At 50.0% G+C, this 24371-nt stretch overlaps 2 protein-coding genes and 1 pseudogene across 2 annotated transcripts; all 3 read right to left on the bottom strand.

Moving 5' to 3' along the window:
* Positions 1 to 2025: 2025 nt before the first annotated feature.
* Positions 2026 to 3544, bottom strand: LOC147528534 (inositol 1,4,5-trisphosphate receptor-interacting protein-like 1; annotated as a pseudogene).
* An 8354-nt stretch (positions 3545 to 11898) lies between these two features.
* Positions 11899 to 13416, bottom strand: LOC147528533 (inositol 1,4,5-trisphosphate receptor-interacting protein-like 1). Its single transcript, XM_086612886.1, has one exon. It carries the CDS (start codon positions 13414 to 13416, stop codon positions 11899 to 11901), a length of 1518 nt encoding a protein of 505 aa, XP_086469012.1.
* An 8374-nt stretch (positions 13417 to 21790) lies between these two features.
* Positions 21791 to 23308, bottom strand: LOC147528532 (inositol 1,4,5-trisphosphate receptor-interacting protein-like 1). Its single transcript, XM_086612885.1, has one exon. The coding sequence runs from the start codon at positions 23306 to 23308 to the stop codon at positions 21791 to 21793; it is 1518 nt and encodes a 505-aa protein (XP_086469011.1).
* Positions 23309 to 24371: the final 1063 nt, after the last annotated feature.

Below are 24371 nucleotides of genomic sequence, written 5' to 3'. Positions count from 1 at the left end.
GGCCAGGGAAAGACTCTCAAGTCTGATTAGAAAGCATAGCTACTAAGGGAGAAATATCATGGTCGAGGCATCGGACTGGAGATTCTGCCCATGTTTTCAGACCCTCTTCATGCTCTTGGGTAGTTCACTTAATCTCTCTGCTAATCCCCCTGGTTCCTCTGTGCAGAACGGATATAATAATATTCTTGTCCCTCTTTGTTTGCCTTTTAAGTACTCAGTGAGGGAGTATGCCTTAAGATGTGTTTGTAAAGCACTTTGCACAAAAAGACTTTCAGAAACTATAAAATGCAAAGCATAAGTATTGCACATTCTCACAAACATTCCTTTTTCTCCCTTTCAACCCCACTCTCAGTTCCTTATTTTTAATAGTTTGTTGGTATTTTGCCAATTTACAGATATGGGGCTAATCTCTCAGGTGGTTAGTGAGCAATTGAGTTTTTGCTAGTGGTGTCCACTGAATAAGCAGCTTTCTGCAGTAGCTTCACACTGGTCACACAACAGACGCAGACCTGTGTATGCCACCAATTCCGACACAGAGAAGATGCAGTAGAAATGCCTAGCTATACTGTTGGCTCTAGCGATGGACTGTATTTCACCTAACATGTCATTAAGAACACATCTGAATTGCATGCGTCTATTTTATAACCACAGCTGCACAGTAGCTTTATTTAGAAGATGGATACATGAAACACCAACCTCTAGTTCTTTTCTACTCCCCTTTGGATTCGAACACCATAGAGCATGTTTCTGAGTGTAACCATAGTACTCACCACATTTCTTAGGTTGTTTGGTCATTTCTTGGAGAGTTTCATTGCTATATTTTTTTTTTTTTAACAGCTGGCTACAGGCCTGGAACAAAAACTGAGCTAAGCTTAAAGCCAAGACAAAATATTACAAAAAATAAGCTAAGAGTTGTCTGCCCACTGAATCTATTCCAGTGATCCTTCACTAAACCAAATGCCCTGAACTGATGTCAGTGGGTGTTACCTCAGCAATGAAGGTAGGACTGGGCTTACCTAGCTAATAAGTGCTTAAAATCTTACTCTTAGCTGAATAAAATCAGTGCTGTGAGGATTGAGAATCCAAATTAGTGGAAGATAGTGATAAAAGTGTTCACAAAAGTAGATTTATGGACTTATTTTGAAAACAGGTTTGATAAATGGGCATATAGAAAGGTTCTGAAAACAATGGCAGCACACTTTGATAGTGGTTAAAACCAGACTTGAAATACAGCATTGCTAATTATTGATAAGCACCAGTATCATTGTTTCCCAAACTAGACATTCTTAACTGTTATTTTGTCCAGGGCTGATTGTTTTTACTGAAGTCTGAAGATAACTAAGCACATGCCTAAATTTAGTCTCCAAGGACTTTTCAGTGTGCCGGAGTGCCGAAGCACGGTGGGATAAGGGGGGAGCATAGTTGGGACAAGGGGGACACGATTCCCCTTGTGATTTGTGGTGGAACTTAAGATTGAGGGCCAAACTGGCCAATTAGTATTCCATATCATGCAGCATCAAGCCCAGTATAAAAGTGAGGGTCAGCCGGAAAGAAGGGCTTTTGCCCTTCCGGGACTCTCACTTTTGGACTCTCAGAGTGCTTTCTCTCTCTCTCTCTCTTTCGGGCCTCCCGTTCATCTGGGATTGCAGTATCGGGATTTATCTGTTTCGGGATTGCAGCTTTGGGAAGAGACGGGCCTCGGTCAAGGGGTGGCGAGCAATTACACCGTACATCACCTGTTTGTATATATTTATTCTCGTACATATCTGTACATATATATATTGGTAGCGGTAGTAGTAAATTGTTCTCATCACAACCCACGGGTCTCTTTTCCTTTTCCTCTTTGATTCTCTCCCTCATCCCTGGGGGTGGGGGAGGGTAAGTGAGCGACTGTGTAGGGTTTGGTTGCCGGAGCGGCCTAACCCACGACACCCGCCTTCTCCCAGCTTTTTCCCTCCTGTGTGAGGGGTCGTCTACCGTCAACTGAGAGCCCCACAAACACAGCTCTGTGCCTGAAGAGCTCTTTCAGTGGCCATAGAGCAGGAGTCTTATCAGCTGATCTTGCAGCTCCATTAACTCACGCAGTGCCTCAATGTGGGCGTCTGGATCCTGCGCCAGACGCTGGAAGAGGTTGAGTGGCTCGGCTGTTCTCAGGTCTAGGGGTAAGATTATTGCATTGGGCACATTTTCGTTGGCAATGAAGAAGGGGTTGAGGTGTTTGTGCTCCACGCAGCAGAGCAGGTACCACATGATATCCCGCAGCCGTGGCAGGAAATCCCTCCTGCGCCAACGTGACATGGGTAAAAGGGTCAGGACGTGCATCACAACAGTCTTCAAGGTAGAGCTGGAAAAGGCAGGTGCCCTCCAGGATGCGAGCACAGGCTTGCAAACATTTGAGTTCGCAGTTCTTGTGTGGGGCCCGCCTGGCCACGTGCCTGAAGAACTCTGCCTCTGCCACAGCGTAGCTCTCTGTCCACATCATGCTTGAGGTGGTGATGTTCGCACTACTCTGGCTGCACAGGAAGACGTCCGAACAATACCGCTGCACCCTAAATATCAGCTCAATGTTGAGTCTTTTTGTGTTGTCTTTTGTCACCTGGATCTGGAGGGAGCGGCTGGAGGGCAGCAACGTTAGACGGCATCGGGAGGAGAGAGGCAAAACCGCCCAGGCTGCTTTCACCAATTGATGGAACCAGCAGACAGTTTTGTGCACATCTAGGTAGGAGCCGGTGCAGAGGGTGTGTAGGAGGCTGGGCTCCTGATTTCTCCTCAGCTCCTCCTCAGGGTGGTGGAGGAAGCACAGCATGTTCTCCGCCAGCTGCTCATCTGTGCAGGTGCACACTTGCTCCACACAAATATGGAAGTTCCTTGCTGGCGACACTCCCCCATGGCTTAGCTCTGGACGGAAAGCGTGCCCACGAGGGGGCTTGAGGGGCACGAGCACCTGGTAGGTTATGTCTTCCTCGCAGGGATTCCAACCTTCGAAGGCACTGCCCACCCCGATAGGTGGTTGCGGCACTGGGAAGAAACTCTTTGACAAGAGGTCTTGGAAGAAAAAGATGAAGGCGCCTACCAGGTCATTCACTATCTGGCACTCTTTGTCCAGGTTCTGAACTGGCCACTGTATGCGCTCCTCTAAAAGCCTTCCCAGGTCATTTGTATCATCACTGTTGTCGTCTTCTTCCTCCTCCTCTACCTGCTCCCTGATCCTGCTGGAGCTCTCTTCTTCACTGCTGCAGTCTGGCTCATGCCTCCTTTTTCGGAGCCGCCAGCAGAGCCCGAAGAGCAGGACCAGGACTCCAGCAACGGCCCAGAACTGCCACTGCTGCAAGGCAGCAAAAAGCAGGGCTCCCCAGGCAAAGCTGCTCTGCCCCTGGCTCTGCAGCTCCCGGGGCCTCTGCTCCATCTCCTCGAGCAGCTGAATCATCTGCTGGCTCAGCTGCTCCGCACATCCCTGCACGTGCTCACGCGTGGTCTCACCCAGCTCATGACTGACCACATGCATGCCAAGGATGATGCTGCACACGAGGCACACGAGGAACATTCTGGCGAACATGGTCTGCAGGAGGGAGAGAAGGGAGTCAGTGGGGCTGGGAGGGAGGGAGGGAGGGAGTCAGTGGGGCTGGGAGGGAGGGAGCCGGCGGCGTGGCAAGCATGCCGGCTTGCCGCAGGGAGCTGGGAGCAGGGAGGAGAGGGAGCGAGGCAGCTGGGAGGCAGCGGGGAGGCAGCGAGGCCGGCGCCCAGCCCCGGCGGCAGCGGCGGCACCGTGCCCTGCCCCAGGCGCTCCCGTGAGCGGCCGGGCCCTCGGTGCGGGGCGAGAACCCACCCCCGGGGGCCGCGATTCTGCCCCGGCCCTCGTCCAGCCCGACCTCCCCCGCGTGTGCACTCACCGCTGTCCCAGGGCGGACTGGGGCTGCGCTGCCCGCTGGCCCACCTGGTCACGGCCCCCACGGGGACTCGTCCCGGTGATGTCACAGGCGCCAGAGCGCATCACAGACACTCCCGCCGGCCTCAGTCCAGCTCAGCGACTCACGGCTGCCCCGGGCAACCGCAGCCCGGACACCCACGGACACCCACAGACCGCAGACCCTCCCGGCAGGACAGGGCTCACAGGGCAAAAAAACAAAGTCTTTTAGAACGGTCCTTTCTGATCCTTCTCAATTTCCTGAAATCTTTTAACAGTGAGGACACCAGAATTACAGAACATGGCATTAAAGCTACTTTTAGTCCTGATGTTACATTCTTCCACAGCTTGCTATCTCACAATATACCCAAAAGGTATTAGATCTGATAGACATGGTGTGATTTAAGAAGTTTGTGTTGGGTTGCTTGTTTACTATGCAGCCTAGCTTCCTTCAGAGCTGCCTTACTGTGTATTCCCATGGGTGTGACCTTGTATTTGGCTGTATCTGAATGGCCCCATTTAGGAGGTCTAAGTCAGAGCACAACCAGGCCATCTCTAGCTGACCATGGTGCCCCCCACCCTGGCTGCCTCATCCACCAGCCCTCGAATCAACACTGTTTACAGCTCAGAATTTTAAGTTAAAGTGTCATTGTGTGCCTTAAAAATGCAGTGGTGACTGGGAGGTGCTTATGACATTTGTCAAGCTGAAATAAGACAGAAGCAGCTGCCAGTAACCTTCCCAGCTGTCCCAGGTGAAGCCATTCCTTCTCCTCCATCAGAGCCTTCAGTAGGTGAACCTGTTTATGACCACTCTGTCCTCAGCCATACGTATAACTCTTCCAGGCTCTCTGAATCATACACGGTTTTTATTCACAAAGGTTTTACGTTTACTTCTTAATTATTGCTACAAATCCTAAATAGCATCAGTCCTCTCTTGATTTCTGCACAATCATCTAGAATCGTCTCCACTGATTGATAATTCCTTTCGAGCTATGTTGGTCACCCCACACCTGATCCATGCAGTGCGAGCTTTCTTCATAGACTTCAATGTTGACTTTCCAGAAAAATACCCGAGAACTATCCATGTATACTATATCTGCATCAGCACCCTTACGAGCAGCTTTGTAACGTAACAAGAAATTAAACAATTTTTTCCATAAAGCCCCATCAGCTGCCACTGCTATATTCCCATCTTGGAATTCCTTATTGCATGCTGTATCAGCATTTATTGTCTGTGATTGATGTCAGATAAATTACTCTGTTATTATCTGTATTCTCACTTGCCTGATTTGAATACTTATAGTCAGTCCTCATGTCTTGCAGAACTTCTGCAATAATTTAAGCTTCATTAAAAATTAGTATGGTTTCATGCTTCCTGAGATCACACATACAAACTCCTTTTGGACTCTCAAATTCAAGTTCTTTAGGACCTGTGTACATCAAAAACGTTTCTCTAAGAAAAGCTGTTCAATATCCTTCTTAATAAGGACCAGGAAGGCACTCAGTCATCATCACGATAGAGGCACATCACACATTCTCTCAAGTACAGAACAAATTAATGTATTGAACCGTTCCACTTTTTTGTAGCAATATTACATTAACATTCTTAAAAATCTAGATATAATAGGCCTATAATAGTATTATTAGCGAGGATGACGAATTCACGGGGACCCCCGATCCCAACTCTCAGCCGCTTCCTTTAAGACCATTAATTAAGACCAAAACTGCTGCTGATAACAGTGAAGAAATTCACACCACTGTGCAAACAGTCCCTTGGTCCCCTGCTGAACTGGCAAAACTAAACCAAAAATACTCCAGACATCCCGAGGAGTCAGAAACGGAATACGTGTGGTGAGTCTCCCTTACAGGGGGAGATCAGATTTTACTAAGTGAGGAGGAGGCAGAAGGTTTTTGGGGTCCTGGTGTGTTTTTAACTACTATACCTGGAAACCATTATTGTTCTTTAATTACACGAGTGGCATACTGGGCAGGTGGTATAGATCCTCAGGAAAAAGGTGATCTGCTGAGAATTACCACTATGGGGTTCTCTGATTTGGCTTCCTCAGTGCCAAAGGTGGCATGCACGCAAACAATGCATGAGAGAGACCCGACAAGAAAATCCTCAGTGTTGGCTCCCATTGATCGAGCACAATTAACACCTCTAATTCGTGGTCTCCCTGATAGTTTAAAAACATCAGTAGTAACTGAAAAAGCTGCTGAGGATCTAAACATAAAGCCCAGCCACCGCAAAGTGAAAGTTGTAGGAATTGGAGGAGTTGTAAACGGGTGGCCAACAGCCAATGTAACCTTATGGCTGCCGGGGGAGGAGGAATTAACCCGTGCTAAGGTACTAGTCGGGGCTGCCAACACTAACATTTTAGGCTTTGATCTGTTATATGGAAGGACATGGAAATTACCTGATGGCTCGTTGTGGAGCTTTGCAGGATGAATCGACAAGAATCAGGCGCAGGTCGGTTCTGACTTTGTAAGCCTGAAACTGTTAGAAGTGTCTATTCCCCTGCCTCCATCCCGAGTCACAAACATAAAACAATATCCGTTGCCAGCTGCAGCGCAGGCAGGAATTGACGGGGTGGTGAAAGAGAAGCGAGCTATTATTGCTCACTCCCCCTACAATTCTCCTGTCTGGCCGCTTGAAAAGCCACACGGACAGTGGAGGCTCACCATCGGTTACAGGCAATTAAATGCCAACACTGCGCCTCTAACAGCGGCCGTACCAAACGTCGCAGAATTAGTGACTCGAATTCAAGGAGCTACTTCTGTCCCTCCAGACACTCTGGAAAAAATAAAGCGTGGACAAAATCCTTCCAACAAAAAAGAGCTGCAGCAAACCCTGGGAACTTTAAGTTACTGGCGTAAACGCATCCCCAGTTTTTCCATTGTTGCTCGTCCCTTGTATGATTTGCTCAAAAAAGGCAGATCATGGGACTGGACGAATCAGCATGGAGATGCATTAGAGGTCCTGATAAAAGGACTGAGATTATTTCAACAACTCAGTCTCATCCACCTGATGGATCCTATCTGTGTAGAATGGGAGTTCAGTGAACATGGTTCCCCTTGCCACAAAGACCTGTTGTCTCTGGTGCGAGCAGAGAAGTGGGTAACCACAAAGGCACACCACTACCTGCTGGCATTGCTCAGAACATTTTAACTAACATTTGCCGGTTGTATTAGCAACCGAGCGCATGTTTTCTTTTTCTTTTACAGGTACTTTGAATGATCTGCACGTGGACAGATCTGTTTATCTGTGTGGATACACCTACACAAACATTGACTGTATACAGGGCATATGAATATTAGTTTTAGATATTATTCTACATTTTACTCTACCATGATCTCAAGCTTTCATTCAATACACAATACAAGCAGCATGGGGCAATACCCCAGCAACAACCCTCAGAACAGGACTGGGAGTTCTAAATATCATGGATTCTGAAGTATTGATGAACAAACTAGTCACCACAATCAGTGACTTGAATAAACTGGCGCATCCTTTACAATTTTCCCTATTGGCTTTGGGAACTAACCAATAGTTTTTATAAGGGAAGGTGAAGAAGGCACCTTACCCACTGAAATTAGGGAAGTGATTTGGGACAATGCAATTGACTTCAAAAGAAAATTTCAATCTTGGTGGTACTTAGTAAATTTCACTTATGACTTCACCACCAGCAAAGCCACAGCCTTTGTGCTAACTATACACAATGCTTCAGTATTCACGATACACCCCATCATTGCATTAAAATTAAATCACAACGGAACTATACTCTATCCTCTAGAGCATAGAGTATGGACCCGGAAAAATGGAGACAAATGGCAAACAATTGATGTCAATTCATGCATTGTGCAAGAACAACAAGGATTCATTTGTGAAGGTAACACCATCCAAGCCCAAGACATCTGTCTTGACACTGAACAGAATGTCTGTCATTTTGAAATTCGTCCCAACGAAAGCACCGACAATTCTCATATATATTGGCAAGGGTTGTGTGTGCCTTCGAACTTTGTGTAATTCCGTATCAGTTGACAATGTTGTTGTAGATATGAAAAACTATTCAAATCTTTGTGTGTGTAATTTTGTTGAGATGGTAGGATGCGACTTTACTTACTCAGCACCAGTCATAACTTCTCAACCACTGCAAGCAAATCTCACCTTGATTCGAGAACTGTCACCAGTGCCTGTGGGAATGAAGGTGCTACAACATCAGGATTTAAAGGACTCTAATTACCATACATCATGACACCGATGAAATACACCGTGTCCTGGAACGGGTTAAAAGAGATGCAGAACACCGATGGTGGGATACCCTTTTTGGATGGTCACCCACTGCTACGGGAGTTTTCAACAGAATGCTTCACCCTCTCTTGTTCTTTTAGTCCTAGCTATGCTTTGTTTTGTTTTACTGACAGTGGTGTACGTGAGAATTTGGACAATGATGAAGAGCTTAACCTATTTAGAATCCATATCTAGTGCGCATAACACAGTTGATGTCCCACACATTATGGGCATCCCCAAACCTATTCAGGCATTGTGAAACTCGAGTGACTATAGTCACGGGGTGGATTATGTGGGAAAATGACTGAAACTGGAGGGGAATGGGAGAATATTGTTCCCTAGAATTCAGCTAATATTAGAGCAACTCTGACATGAAGCACAGCTGCTGCTCCCAGGAACAAACAAGGCCTCAACATCCTTGAAATGGGGAGCAGAGTGATACGAAGGTATCATGGCTCATCCCTGTTATCGGGGACAAGAAATAACGAACAAGGCCCATGCAGTACCCTTGAAATGGGGAGTAGAGTGGTACGGAGGTATCATGGCTCATCCCTGTGTCGTGGTTTTTGGACTGAGGGTTGAGACAAGAACCGAGAGGGAGCACCTACCAACCATGGTCCCGGGCAAAACATGACTCAGGCTTTTTTTCTTGAAACAAAACAATTTATTAACAGTTACTTAACAAGAGACATAAGGGAACGAAATCGGTTACTTGAGAGGAGGAAGAGAAAACAAGGCCAGATCTTAAACACAACAACCTCCCCACCCCCTATTTCCTTTCGTTCCCAGCTCTACCTCCCCCCCGGCGGCGCAGGGGGACAGGGAATGGGGGAGTGCAGGTCAGTTCATCCATGATGTTACTGCCGCTCCTTTCTCAAAGGTGGAGGAGTCCTTACACCATTTTTCCTTTGCTTCGGTGGATCCCCTACTCACGAGGAAAAAAAATCCCCAAGCTTTTCCAGCGTAAGTCCTGCCCGCAGGATTGCAGTCCTTCCCCATGGATTGCACCAGTTCGGGCTTTACCAGTCTCAGCCTCTTAGGGAGCTGCTGCCACTCGCGTCGGCGTGGGTCGTCCCATGGACTCCAGATGCCTCCACGACCTCGGCGTGCATTCCATGCCCGTTATTAACAGTACCTCGTCGTGCATCCCCATGCTCCATGACCTCTCCTGGGCTCAGGCATCTCTTCCCTGACGTGGGTTTCTCCACGGGCTGGAGTACAGCCGAGTACACCCTGGCTGCAGGGGGGCCGCCTGCCATCTTCACACCAATTGCAAGGGAAACCTCAGCTCCAGTACACCTCCTCCTGCTCCATCTTGACTGACCCGGTCGTTGTGGTTGTCTTCTCTTAGCTCTTAATCCTCTCTGGGGGAGCTCGGCCCGGCGGGCACCCCGGGAGTGGGGCGCTTCCCGAGTCCCCCATGCGGCTCCGCCGGCGCCATCTTGAGCACATGGCGCCAGCCCAGGCCGAGCGGCCGCCCGGCCGGGAGCCGGGAGTGAGGGCAGCGCCCTCCTGCTCTCTCCTGGTTCCTGGGCAAAAGCCCCTTTCCCGTCCCTTTGTCTCAACTTAAATAGGGCAATTCGTAGAGGCGCCAATTTGGCTCAACCCCCCGAGGGGGATGGGACTCAGATCTGGTGGCACAGGGAGCAAATCCCCTCCTCTGCCACCAGAACACCCCCCACACATCAAACTATCACACCCTGTTATCTGGGATGAGAGGCGCCTGGTAAAGATAACCATAAAAATGCCATCAAGGGAAGTGAATCACAACCACTGTCTCAGCAGTGATGGCGGAATTGTGTCCATCGGCTACTAAATCACACCTCCACCCGCCTCCGAGCTGTGACCACCCCTCACAAGAGCAATTTACACCAATCCTAATTTGTGAACACCCCTCACGAGAGAAATTTACACCAATCCTAATAAAAGTTATGTATGACTAGAGTCACTCGAGCTCCACCTAAAAGATATGAAAAAAATATAAAATGGCAGCAAACAAAGGGGATGTTAGGGAGAAGCCCCCCCATCGGAACGCCTGGGATCAGCCGACGGGCTGAACCTCTCTTCTCCCCCCCATAGGGACGCCTATTGGGTAAGAACTCTGGGTTATGCACACTTACTTACTTACTTGCTAACATCTTGCTAGCTATTTAATATTATCACTGATCAGTAATCGTTTTATATTATCACTGCAGTATTTCAATTACAGTTGTTTTTGTAGCCAGTCACTATCACCAGCTATCCTCAAACCTGTATTCTGTCACAAATAAAATATATATGTAAGTTTCCGGAAACTTTTGAATTATTATAAGGAGTTGGCCCATAGTACTACTAGTGACGATCCCTAATAAGTGGGCGAATCACCCTCCAACTCACTGAGCTGCCAAGGGAAGGCAGGGGGAGTCGGACCCAAGGGTCTCGCCTGACTTGGGACGCTGATAGACTGGTCTTTTGACCTCAAAACGTGGCAGGGTCCCACAGCCCAGAGTGTGCTTTTGCTGTGGAGGAAAGCTACGGCAGCAATTCCCGCTGCCAGTTGAGCAGCTTCTTCTCCATGGCCAGCGTGCTTGGTTCTGTGGTACCAGCTCCCTGGGGAGTGCCTAGGATGAGTAGATACTCCACCTGGATCCCAGGGAACACACAAAGGCCCGTGAGCCGGGCCCCTCCTTGGTCCCTGCACCGCCAGAGCTGCCAGCAAGAATTTCCAGGCTCGTGTGAAATGCCATGCTGGCTGTGGCCAGCATGAGGGCAAAGCAGGGTGAAAGTCATCTTCGTCGCCACTGTAGTCGTCAGTGGCTGCTGTGCTGGGGACACCATTGAGAGAGAGGAGAGAGCTGCCGCTCTTGGGAGAGGGCTGCTGCGCAAGCTTGTCCCTTTCTTCTCGGTGTCCCGCTGTCCTGGTTTTAGCTGGGACAGAGTTAGTTCTTCTTTTTAGCAGCTAGAAGAGCTCTGTGTTTTGGTTTTACTCAGAGGCTTGCTCTGAGAAGAATGTTGATGGCACACTGATGTTTGTAGTTGGCACTGAGGTCTCAAGGACTTTTCAGCTTGCCGTGTTCTTGCCAGTGAGCAGGAGCACAACAGGATAAGGGGGAAGCATGGCCAGGACGGGGAGTCCACGACTCTCCTTACGATTCGTACTTGGACTTAAAGGATTGAGGCCAAACTGGCCAATTAGTATTCCATATCATGCAGCGTCATGCCCAGTATAAAAGTGAGGGTCAGCCGGAAAGAAGGGCTTTTGCCCTTCCGGGACTCTCACTTTTGGACTCTGAGAGTGCTTTCTCTCTCTCTCTCTCTTTCGGGCCTCCCGTTCATCTGGGATTGCAGTATCGGGATTTATCTGTTTCGGGATTGCAGCTTTGGGAAGAGACGGGCCTCGGTCAAGGGGTGGCGAGCAATTACACCGTACATCACCTGTTTGTATATATTTATTCTCGTACATATCCGTACATATATATATTGGTAGCGGTAGTAGTAAATTGTTCTTATCACAACCCACGGGTCTCTTTTCTTTTTATTCTTTGATTCTCTCCCTCATCCCTGGGGGTGGGGGAGGGTGAGAGAGGGACTGTGTAGGGTTTGGTTGCCGGAGCGGCCTAACCCACGACACCCGCCTTCTCCCAGCTTTTTCCCTCCTGTGTGAGGGGTCGTCTACCGTCAACTGAGAGCCCCACAAACACAGCTCTGTGCCTGAAGAGCTCTTTCAGTGGCCATAGAGCAGGAGTCTTATCAGCTGATCTTGCAGCTCCATTAACTCACGCAGTGCCTCAATGTGGGCATCTGGATCCTGCGCCAGACGCTGGAAGAGGTTGAGTGGCTCGGCTGTTCTCAAGTCTAGGGGTAAGATTATTGCATTGGGCACATTTTCGTTGGCAATGAAGAAGGGGTTGAGGTGTTTGTGCTCCACGCAGCAGAGCAGGTACCACATGATATCCCGCAGCCGTGGCAGGAAATCCCTCCTGCGCCAACGTGACATGGGTAAAAGGGTCAGGACGTGCATCACAACAGTCTTCAAGGTAGAGCTGGAAAAGGCGGTGCCCTCCAGGATGCGAGCACAGGCTTGCAAACATTTGAGTTCGCAGTTCTTGTGTGGGGCCCGCCTGGCCACGTGCCTGAAGAACTCTGCCTCTGCCACAGCGTAGCTCTCTGTCCACATCATGCTTGAGGTGGTGATGTTCGCACTACTCTGGCTGCACAGGAAGACGTCCGAACAATACCGCTGCACCCCAAAGATCATCTCAATGTTGAGTCTTTTTGTGTTGTCTTTTGTCACCTGGATCTGGAGGGAGCGGCTGGAGGGCAGCAACGTTAGACGGCATCGGGAGGAGAGAGGCAAAACCGCCCAGGCTGCTTTCACCAATTGATGGAACCAGCAGACAGTTTTGTGCACATCTAGGTAGGAGCCGGTGCAGAGGGTGTGTAGGAGGCTGGGCTCCTGATTTCTCCTCAGCTCCTCCTCAGGGTGGTGGAGGAAGCACAGCATGTTCTCCGCCAGCTGCTCATCTGTGCAGGTGCACACTTGCTCCACACAAATATGGAAGTTCCTTGCTGGCGACACTCCCCCATGGCTTAGCTCTGGACGGAAAGCGTGCCCACGAGGGGGCTTGAGGGGCACGAGCACCTGGTAGGTTATGTCTTCCTCGCAGGGATTCCAACCTTCGAAGGCACTGCCCACCCCGATAGGTGGTTGCGGCACTGGGAAGAAACTCTTTGACAAGAGGTCTTGGAAGAAAAAGATGAAGGCGCCTACCAGGTCATTCACTATCTGGCACTCTTTGTCCAGGTTCTGAACTGGCCACTGTATGCGCTCCTCTAAAAGCCTTCCCAGGTCATTTGTATCATCACTGTTGTCGTCTTCTTCCTCCTCCTCTACCTGCTCCCTGATCCTGCTGGAGCTCTCTTCTTCACTGCTGCAGTCTGGCTCATGCCTCCTTTTTCGGAGCCGCCAGCAGAGCCCGAAGAGCAGGACCAGGACTCCAGCAACGGCCCAGAACTGCCACTGCTGCAAGGCAGCAAAAAGCAGGGCTCCCCAGGCAAAGCTGCTCTGCCCCTGGCTCTGCAGCTCCCGGGGCCTCTGCTCCATCTCCTCGAGCAGCTGAATCATCTGCTGGCTCAGCTGCTCCGCACATCCCTGCACGTGCTCACGCGTGGTCTCACCCAGCTCATGACTGACCACATGCATGCCAAGGATGATGCTGCACACGAGGCACACGAGGAACATTCTGGCGAACATGGTCTGCAGGAGGGAGAGAAGGGAGTCAGTGGGGCTGGGAGGGAGGGAGGGAGGGAGTCAGTGGGGCTGGGAGGGAGGGAGCCGGCGGCGTGGCAAGCATGCCGGCTTGCCGCAGGGAGCTGGGAGCAGGGAGGAGAGGGAGCGAGGCAGCTGGGAGGCAGCGGGGAGGCAGCGAGGCCGGCGCCCAGCCCCGGCGGCAGCGGCGGCACCGTGCCCTGCCCCAGGCGCTCCCGTGAGCGGCCGGGCCCTCGGTGCGGGGCGAGAACCCACCCCCGGGGGCCGCGATTCTGCCCCGGCCCTCGTCCAGCCCGACCTCCCCCGCGTGTGCACTCACCGCTGTCCCAGGGCGGACTGGGGCTGCGCTGCCCGCTGGCCCACCTGGTCACGGCCGCCACGGGGACTCGTCCCGGTGATGTCACAGGCGCCAGGGCGCATCACAGACACGACTCATGGTTGCCCCTGGCAACCGCAGCCCCAACACCCACGGACTCCCACGGACACCCACAGACCGCAGACCCTCCCGGCAGGACAGGGCTCACAGGGCAAAAAAACAAAGTCTTTTAGAACGGTCCTTTCTGATCCTTTTCAATTTCCTGAAATCTTTTAACAGTGAGGACACCAGAATTACAGAACATGGCATTAAAGCTACTTTTAGTCCTGATGTTACGTTCTTCCACAGCTTGCTATCTCACAATATACCCAAAAGGTATTAGATCTGATAGACATGGTGTGATTTAAGAAGTTTGTGTTGGGTTGCTTGTTTACTATGCAGCCTAGCTTCCTTCAGAGCTGCCTTACTGTGTATTCCCATGGGTGTGACCTTGTATTTGGCTGTATCTGAATGGCCCCATTTAGGAGGTCTAAGTCAGAGCACAACCAGGCCATCTCTAGCTGACCATGGTGCCCCCCACCCTGGCTGCCTCATCCACCAGCCCTCGAATCAACACTGTTTACAGCTCAGAATTTTAAGTTAAAGTGTCATTGTGTGCCTTAAAAATGCAGTGGTGACTGGGAGGTGCTTATGACATTTGTCAAGCTGAAATAAGACAGAAGCAGCTGCCAGTAACCTTCCCAGCTGTCCCAGGTGAAGCCATTCCTTCTCCTCCATCAGAGCCTTCAGTAGGTGAACCTGTTTATGACCACTCTGTCCTCAGCCATACGTATAACTCTTCCAGGCTCTCTGAATCATACACGGTTTTTATTCACAAAGGTTTTACGTTTACTTCTTAATTATTGCTACAAATCCTAAATAGCATCAGTCCTCTCTTGATTTCTGCACAATCATCTAGAATCGTCTCCACTGATTGATAATTCCTTTCGAGCTATGTTGGTCACCCCACACCTGATCCATGCAGTGCGAGCTTTCTTCATAGACTTCAATGTTGACTTTCCAGAAAAATACCCGAGAACTATCCATGTATACTATATCTGCATCAGCACCCTTACGAGCAGCTTTGTAACGTAACAAGAAATTAAACAATTTTTTCCATAAAGCCCCATCAGCTGCCACTGCTATATTCCCATCTTGGAATTCCTTATTGCATGCTGTATCAGCATTTATTGTCTGTGATTGATGTCAGATAAATTACTCTGTTATTATCTGTATTCTCACTTGCCTGATTTGAATACTTATAGTCAGTCTTCATGTCTTGCAGATCTTCTGCAATAATTTAAGCTTCATTAAAAATTAGTATGGTTTCATGCTTCCTGAGACCACACATACAAACTCCTTTGGGACTCTCAAATTCAAGTTCTTTAGGACCTGTGTACTTCAAAAACGTTTCTCTAAGAAAAGCTGTTCAATATCCTTCTTAATAAGGACCAGGAAGGCACTCAGTCATCATCACGATAGAGGCACATCACACATTCTCTCAAGTACCGAACAAATTTATGTATTGAACCGTTCTACTTTTTTGTAGCAATATTACATGAACATTCTTAAAAATCTAGATATAATAGGCCTATAATAGTATTATTAGCGAGGATGACGAATTCACGGGGACCCCCGATCCCAACTCTCAGCAGCTTCCTTTAAGACCATTAATTAAGACCAAAACTGCTGCTGATAACAGTGAAGAAATTCACACCACTGTGCAAACAGTCCCTTGGTCCCCTGCTGAATTGGCAAAACTAAAACAAAAATACTCCAGACATCCCGAGGAGTCAGAAACGGAATACGTGTGGTGAGTCTCCCTTACAGGGGGAGATCAGATTTTACTAAGTGAGGAGGAGGCAGAAGGTTTTTGGGGTCCTGGTGTGTTTTTAACTACTATACCTGGAAACCATTATTGTTCTTTAATTACACGAGTGGCATACTGGGCAGGTGGTATAGATCCTCAGGAAAAAGGTGATCTGCTGAGAATTACCACTATGGGGTTCTCTGATTTGGCTTCCTCAGTGCCAAAGGTGGCATGCACGCAAACAATGCATGAGAGAGACCCGACAAGAAAATCCTCAGTGTTGGCTCCCATTGATCGAGCACAATTAACACCTCTAATTCGTGGTCTCCCTGATAGTTTAAAAACATCAGTAGTAACTGAAAAAGCTGCTGAGGATCTAAACATAAAGCCCAGCCACCGCAAAGTGAAAGTTGTAGGAATTGGAGGAGTTGTAAACGGGTGGCCAACAGCCAATGTAACCTTATGGCTGCCGGGGGAGGAGGAATTAACCCGTGCTAAGGTACTAGTCGGGGCTGCCAACACTAACATTTTAGGCTTTGATCTGTTATATGGAAGGACATGGAAATTACCTGATGGCTCGTTGTGGAGCTTTGCAGGATGAATCGACAAGAATCAGGCGCAGGTCGGTTCTGACTTTGTAAGCCTGAAACTGTTAGAAGTGTCTAATCCCCTGCCTCCATCCCGAGTCACAAACATAAAACAATATCCGTTGCCAGCTGCAGCGCAGGCAGGAATTGACGGGGTGGTGAAAGAGAAGCGAGCTATTATTGCTCACTCCCCCTACAATTCTCCTGTCTGGCCGCTTGAAAAGCCAAACGGACAGTGGAGGCTCACCATCGGTTACAGGCAATTAAATGCCAACACTGCGCCTCTAACAGCGGCCGTACCAAACGTCGCAGAATTAGTGACTCGAATTCAAGGAGCTACTTCTGTCCCTCCAGACACTCTGGAAAAAATAAAGCGTGGACAAAATCCTTCCAACAAAAAAGAGCTGCAGCAAACCCTGGGAACTTTAAGTTACTGGCGTAAACGCATCCCCAGTTTTTCCATTGTTGCTCGTCCCTTGTATGATTTGCTCAAAAAAGGCAGATCATGGGACTGGACGAATCAGCATGGAGATGCATTAGAGGTCCTGATAAAAGGACTGAGATTATTTCAACAACTCAGTCTCATCCACCTGATGGATCCTATCTGTGTAGAATGGGAGTTCAGTGAACATGGTTCCCCTTGCCACAAAGACCTGTTGTCTCTGGTGCGAGCAGAGAAGTGGGTAACCACAAAGGCACACCGCTACCTGCTGGCATTGCTCAGAACATTTTAACTAACATTTGCCGGTTGTATTAGCAACCGAGCGCATGTTTTCTTTTTCTTTTACAGGTACTTTGAATGATCTGCACGTGGACAGATCTGTTTATCTGTGTGGATACACCTACACAAACATTGACTGTATACAGGGCATATGAATATTAGTTTTAGATATTATTCTACATTTTACTCTACCATGATCTCAAGCTTTCATTCAATACACAATACAAGCAGCATGGGGCAATACCCCAGCAGCAACCCTCAGAACAGGACTGGGAGTTCTAAATATCATGGATTCTGAAGTATTGATGAACAAACTAGTCACCACAATCAGTGACTTGAAAAAACTGGAGCATCCTTTACAATTTTCCCTATTGGCTTTGGGAACTAACCAATAGTTTTTATAAGGGAAGGTGAAGAAGGCACCTTACCCACTGAAATTAGGAAAGTGATTTGGGACAATGCAATTGACTTCAAAAGAAAATTTCAATCTTGGTGGTACTTAGTAAATTTCACTTATGACTTCACCACCAGCAAAGCCACAGCCTTTGTGCTAACTATACACAATGCTTCAGTATTCACGATACACCCCATCATTGCATTAAAATTAAATCACAACGGAACTATACTCTATCCTCTAGAGCATAGAGTATGGACCCGGAAAAATGGAGACAAATGGCAAACAATTGATGTCAATTCATGCATTGTGCAAGAACAACAAGGATTCATTTGTGAAGGTAACACCATCCAAGCCCAAGACATCTGTCTTGACACTGAACAGAATGTCTGTCATTTTGAAATTCGTCCCAACGAAAGCACCGACAATTCTCATATATATTGGCAAGGGTTGTGTGTGCCTTCGAACTTTGTGTAATTCCGTACCAGTTGACAATGTTGTTGTAGATATGAAAAACTATTCAAATCTTTGTGTGTGTAATTTTGTTGAGATGGTAGGATGCGACTTTACTTACTCAGCACCAGTCATAACTTCTCAACCACTGCAAGCAAATCTCACCTTGATTCGAGAACTGTCACCAGTGCCTGTGGGAACGAAGGTGCTACAACATCAGGATTTAAAGGACTCTAATTACCATACATCACGACACCGATGAAATACACCGTGTCCTGGAACGGGTTAAAAGAGATGCAGAACACCGATGGTGGGATACCCTTTTTGGATGGTCACCCACTGCTACGGGAGTTTTCAACAGAATGCTTCACCCTCTCTTGTTCTTTTAGTCCTAGCTATGCTTTGTTTTGTTTTACTGACAGTGGTGTACGTGAGAATTTGGACAATGATGAAGAGCTTAACCTATTTAGAATCCATATCTAGTGTGCATAACACAGTTGATGTCCCACACATTATGGGCATCCCCAAACCTATTCAGGCATTGTGAAACTCGAGTGACTATAGTCACGGGGTGGATTATGTGGGAAAATGACTGAAACTGGAGGGGAATGGGAGAATATTGTTCCCTAGAATTCAGCTAATATTAGAGCAACTCTGACATGAAGCACAGCTGCTGCTCCCAGGAACAAACAAGGCCTCAACATCCTTGAAATGGGGAGCAGAGTGATACGAAGGTATCATGGCTCATCCCTGTTATCGGGGACAAGAAATAACGAACAAGGCCCATGCAGTACCCTTGAAATGGGGAGTAGAGTGGTACGGAGGTATCACGGCTCATCCCTGTGTCGTGGTTTTTGGACTGAGGGTTGAGACAAGAACCGAGAGGGAGCACCTACCAACCATGGTCCCGGGCAAAACATGACTCAGGCTTTTTTTCTTGAAACAAAACAATTTATTAACAGTTACTTAACAAGAGACATAAGGGAACGAAATCGGTTACTTGAGAGGAGGAAGAGAAAACAAGGCCAGATCTTAAACACAACAACCTCCCCACCCCCTATTTCCTTTCGTTCCCAGCTCTACCTCCCCCCCGGCGGCGCAGGGGGACAGGGAATGGGGGAGTGCAGGTCAGTTCATCCATGATGTTACTGCCGCTCCTTTCTCAAAGGTGGAGGAGTCCTTACACCATTTTTCCTTTGCTTCGGTGGATCCCCTACTCACGAGGAAAAAAATCCCCAAGCTTTTCCAGCGTAAGTCCTGCCCGCAGGATTGCAATCCTTCCCCATGGATTGCACCAGTTCGGGCTTTACCAGTCTCAGCCTCTTAGGGAGCTGCTGCCACTCGCGTCGGCGTGGGTCGTCCCATGGACTCCAGATGCCTCCACGACCTCGGCGTGCATTCCATGCCCGTTATTAACAGTACCTCGTCATGCATCCCCATGCTCCATGACCTCTCCTGGGCTCAGGCATCTCTTCCCTGACGTGGGTTTCTCCACGGACTGCGAGTGGGTCTCTGCTCCGCTGAGTACACCCTGGCTGCAGGGGGGCCGCCTGCCATCTTCACACCAATTGCAAGGGAAACCTCAGCTCCAGTACACCTCCTCCTGCTCCATCTTGACTGACCCGGTCGTTGTGGTTGTCTTCTCTTAGCTCTTAATCCTCTCTGGGGGAGCTCGGCCCGGCGGGCACCCCGGGAGTGGGGCGCTTCCCGAGTCCCCCATGCGGATCTGCCGGCGCCATCTTGAGCACGTGGCGCCGGCCCAGGCCGAGCGGCCGCCCGGCCGGGAGCCGGGAGCGAGGGCAGCGCCCTCCTGCTCTCTCCTTGTTCCTGGGCAAAAGACCTTTTCCCGTCCCTTTGTCTCAACTTAAATAGGGCAATTCGTAGAGGCGCCAATTTGGCTCAACCCCCCGAGGGGGATGGGACTCAGATCTGGTGGCACAGGGAGCAAATCCCCTCCTCTGCCACCAGAACACCCCCCCCACATCAAACTATCACACCCTGTTATCAGGGATGAGAGGCACCTGGTAAAGATAACCATAAAAATGCCATCAAGGGAAGTGAATCACAACCACTGTCTCAGCAGTGATGGCGGAATTGTGTCCATCGGCTACTAAATCACACCTCCACCCGCCTCTGAGCTGTGACCACCCCTCACAAGAGCAATTTACACCAATCCTAATTTGTGAACACCCCTCACGAGAGAAATTTACACCAATCCTAATAAAAGTTATGTATGACTAGAGTCACTCGAGCTCCACCTAAAAGATATGAAAAAAATATAAAATGGCAGCAAACAAAGGGGATGTTAGGGAGAAGCCCCCCCATCAGAACGCCTGGGATCAGTCGACAGGCTGAACCTCTCTTCTCCCCCCCATAGGGACGCCTATTGGGTACGAACTCTGGGTTATGCACACTTACTTACTTACTTGCTAACATCTTGCTAGCTATTTAATATTATCACTGATCAGTAATCGTTTTATATTATCACTGCAGTATTTCAATTACAGTTGTTTTTGTAGTCAGTCACTATCACCAGCTATCCTCAAACCTGTATTCTGTCACAAATAAAATATATATGTAAGTTTCCGGAAACTTTTGAATTATTATAAGGAGTTGGCCCATAGTACTACTAGTGACGATCCCTAATAAGTGGGCGAATCACCCTCCAACTCACTGAGCTGCCAAGGGAAGGCAGGGGGAGTCGGACCCAAGGGTCTCGCCTGACTTGGGACGCTGATAGACTGGTCTTTTGACCTCAAAACGTGGCAGGGTCCCACAGCCCAGAGTGTGCTTTTGCTGTGGAGGAAAGCTACGGCAGCAATTCCCGCTGCCAGTTGAGCAGCTTCTTCTCCATGGCCAGCGTGCTTGGTTCTGTGGTACCAGCTCCCTGGGGAGTGCCTAGGATGAGTAGATACTCCACCTGGATCCCAGGGAACACACAAAGGCCCGTGAGCCGGGCCCCTCCTTGGTCCCTGCACCGCCAGAGCTGCCAGCAAGAATTTCCGGGCTCGTGTGAAATGCCATGCTGGCTGTGGCCAGCATGAGGGCAAAGCAGGGTGAAAGTCATCTTCGTCGCCACTGTAGTCGTCAGTGGCTGCTGTGCTGGGGACACCATTGAGAGAGAGGAGAGAGCTGCCGCTCTTGGGAGAGGGCTGCTGCGCAAGCTTGTCCCTTTCTTCTCGGTGTCCCGCTGTCCTGGTTTTAGCTGGGACAGAGTTAGTTCTTCTTTTTAGCAGCTAGAAGAGCTCTGTGTTTTGGTTTTACTCAGAGGCTTGCTCTGAGAAGAATGTTGATGGCACACTGATGTTTGTAGTTGGCACTGAGGTCTCAAGGACTTTTCAGCTTGCCGTGTTCTTGCCAGTGAGCAGGAGCACAACAGGATAAGGGGGAAGCATGGCCAGGACGGGGAGTCCACGACTCTCCTTACGATTCGTACTTGGACTTAAAGGATTGAGGCCAAACTGGCCAATTAGTATTCCATATCATGCAGCGTCATGCCCAGTATAAAAGTGAGGGTCAGCCGGAAAGAAGGGCTTTTGCCCTTCCGGGACTCTCACTTTTGGACTCTGAGAGTGCTTTCTCTCTCTCTCTCTCTCTCTCTCTCTCTCTCTCTCTCTCTCTTTCGGGCCTCCCGTTCATCTGGGATTGCAGTATCGGGATTTATCTGTTTCGGGATTGCAGCTTTGGGAAGAGACGGGCCTCGGTCAAGGGGTGGCGAGCAATTACACCGTACATCACCTGTTTGTATATATTTATTCTCGTACATATCTGTACATATATATATTGGTAGCGGTAGTAGTAAATTGTTCTCATCACAACCCACGGGTCTCTTTTCCTTTTCCTCTTTGATTCTCTCCCTCATCTCTGGGGGTGGGGGAGGGTAAGTGAGCGACTGTGTAGGGTTTGGTTGCCGGAGCGGCCTAACCCACGACACCCGCCTTCTCCCAGCTTTTTCCCTCCTGTGTGAGGGGTCGTCTACCGTCAACTGAGAGCCCCACAAACACAGCTCTGTGCCTGAAGAGCTCTTTCAGTGGCCATAGAGCAGGAGTCTTATCAGCTGATCTTGCAGCTCCATTAACTCACGCAGTGCCTCAATGTGGGCATCTGGATCCTGCGCCAGACGCTGGAAGAGGTTGAGTGGCTCGGCTGTTCTCAAGTCTAGGGGTAAGATTATTGCATTGGGCACATTTTCGTTGGCAATGAAGAAGGGGTTGAGGTGTTTGTGCTCCACGCAGCAGAGCAGGTACCACATGATATCCCGCAGCCGTGGCAGGAAATCCCTCCTGCGCCAACGTGACATGGGTAAAAGGGTCAGGACGTGCATCACAACAGTCTTCAAGGTAGAGCTGGAAAAGGCGGTGCCCTCCAGGATGCGAGCACAGGCTTGCAAACATTTGAGTTCGCAGTTCTTGTGTGGGGCCCGCCTGGCCACGTGCCTGAAGAACTCTGCCTCTGCCACAGCGTAGCTCTCTGTCCACATCATGCTTGAGGTGGTGATGTTCGCACTACTCTGGCTGCACAGGAAGACGTCCGAACAATACCGCTGCACCCCAAATATCAGCTCAATGTTGAGTCTTTTTGTGTTGTCTTTTGTCACCTGGATCTGGAGGGAGCGGCTGGAGGGCAGCAACGTTAGACGGCATCGGGAGGAGAGAGGCAAAACCGCCCAGGCTGCTTTCACCAATTGATGGAACCAGCAGACAGTTTTGTGCACATCTAGGTAGGAGCCGGTGCAGAGGGTGTGTAGGAGGCTGGGCTCCTGATTTCTCCTCAGCTCCTCCTCAGGGTGGTGGAGGAAGCACAGCATGTTCTCCGCCAGCTGCTCATCTGTGCAGGTGCACACTTGCTCCACACAAATATGGAAGTTCCTTGCTGGCGACACTCCCCCATGGCTTAGCTCTGGACGGAAAGCGTGCCCACGAGGGGGCTTGAGGGGCACGAGCACCTGGTAGGTTATGTCTTCCTCGCAGGGATTCCAACCTTCGAAGGCACTGCCCACCCCGATAGGTGGTTGCGGCACTGGGAAGAAACTCTTTGACAAGAGGTCTTGGAAGAAAAAGATGAAGGCGCCTACCAGGTCATTCACTATCTGGCACTCTTTGTCCAGGTTCTGAACTGGCCACTGTATGCGCTCCTCTAAAAGCCTTCCCAGGTCATTTGTATCATCACTGTTGTCGTCTTCTTCCTCCTCCTCTACCTGCTCCCTGATCCTGCTGGAGCTCTCTTCTTCACTGCTGCAGTCTGGCTCATGCCTCCTTTTTCGGAGCCGCCAGCAGAGCCCGAAGAGCAGGACCAGGACTCCAGCAACGGCCCAGAACTGCCACTGCTGCAAGGCAGCAAAAAGCAGGGCTCCCCAGGCAAAGCTGCTCTGCCCCTGGCTCTGCAGCTCCCGGGGCCTCTGCTCCATCTCCTCGAGCAGCTGAATCATCTGCTGGCTCAGCTGCTCCGCACATCCCTGCACGTGCTCACGCGTGGTCTCACCCAGCTCATGACTGACCACATGCATGCCAAGGATGATGCTGCACACGAGGCACACGAGGAACATTCTGGCGAACATGGTCTGCAGGAGGGAGAGAAGGGAGTCAGTGGGGCTGGGAGGGAGGGAGGGAGTCAGTGGGGCTGGGAGGGAGGGAGCCGGCGGCGTGGCAAGCATGCCGGCTTGCCGCAGGGAGCTGGGAGCAGGGAGGAGAGGGAGCGAGGCAGCTGGGAGGCAGCGGGGAGGCAGCGAGGCCGGCGCCCAGCCCCGGCGGCAGCGGCGGCACCGTGCCCTGCCCCAGGCGCTCCCGTGAGCGGCCGGGCCCTCGGTGCGGGGCGAGAACCCACCCCCGGGGGCCGCGATTCTGCCCCGGCCCTCGTCCAGCCCGACCTCCCCCGCGTGTGCACTCACCGCTGTCCCAGGGCGGACTGGGGCTGCGCTGCCCGCTGGCCCACCTGGTCACGGCCCCCACGGGGACTCGTCCCGGTGATGTCACAGGCGCCAGGGCGCATCACAGACACGACTCATGGTTGCCCCTGGCAACCGCAGCCCCAACACCCACGGACTCCCACGGACACCCACAGACCGCAGACCCTCCCGGCAGGACAGGGCTCACAGGGCAAAAAAACAAAGTCTTTTAGAACGGTCCTTTCTGATCCTTTTCAATTTCCTGAACTCTTTTAACAGTGAGGACACCAGAATTACAGAACATGGCATTAAAGCTACTTTTAGTCCTGATGTTACATTCTTCCACAGCTTGCTATCTCACAATATACCCAAAAGGTATTAGATCTGATAGACATGGTGTGATTTAAGAAGTTTGTGTTGGGTTGCTTGTTTACTATGCAGCCTAGCTTCCTTCAGAGCTGCCTTACTGTGTATTCCCATGGGTGTGACCTTGTATTTGGCTGTATCTGAATGGCCCCATTTAGGAGGTCTAAGTCAGAGCACAACCAGGCCATCTCTAGCTGACCATGGTGCCCCCCACCCTGGCTGCCTCATCCACCAGCCCTCGAATCAACACTGTTTACAGCTCAGAATTTTAAGTTAAAGTGTCATTGTGTGCCTTAAAAATGCAGTGGTGACTGGGAGGTGCTTATGACATTTGTCAAGCTGAAATAAGACAGAAGCA

The sequence above is a fragment of the Tauraco erythrolophus genome, chromosome 6 (genome assembly GCF_009769465.1).
Source record: "Tauraco erythrolophus isolate bTauEry1 chromosome 6, bTauEry1.pri, whole genome shotgun sequence".
Lineage (NCBI taxonomy): Eukaryota > Metazoa > Chordata > Aves > Musophagiformes > Musophagidae > Tauraco > Tauraco erythrolophus.
This window is presented reverse-complemented; position numbering and strand designations above follow the sequence as displayed.

Coding starts and splice junctions, on each gene's coding strand:
- LOC147528533 (XM_086612886.1), bottom strand. CDS start 13,416: ATGTTCCTCGTGTGCCTCGTGTGCAGCATCATCCTTGGCATGCATGTG.
- LOC147528532 (XM_086612885.1), bottom strand. CDS start 23,308: ATGTTCCTCGTGTGCCTCGTGTGCAGCATCATCCTTGGCATGCATGTG.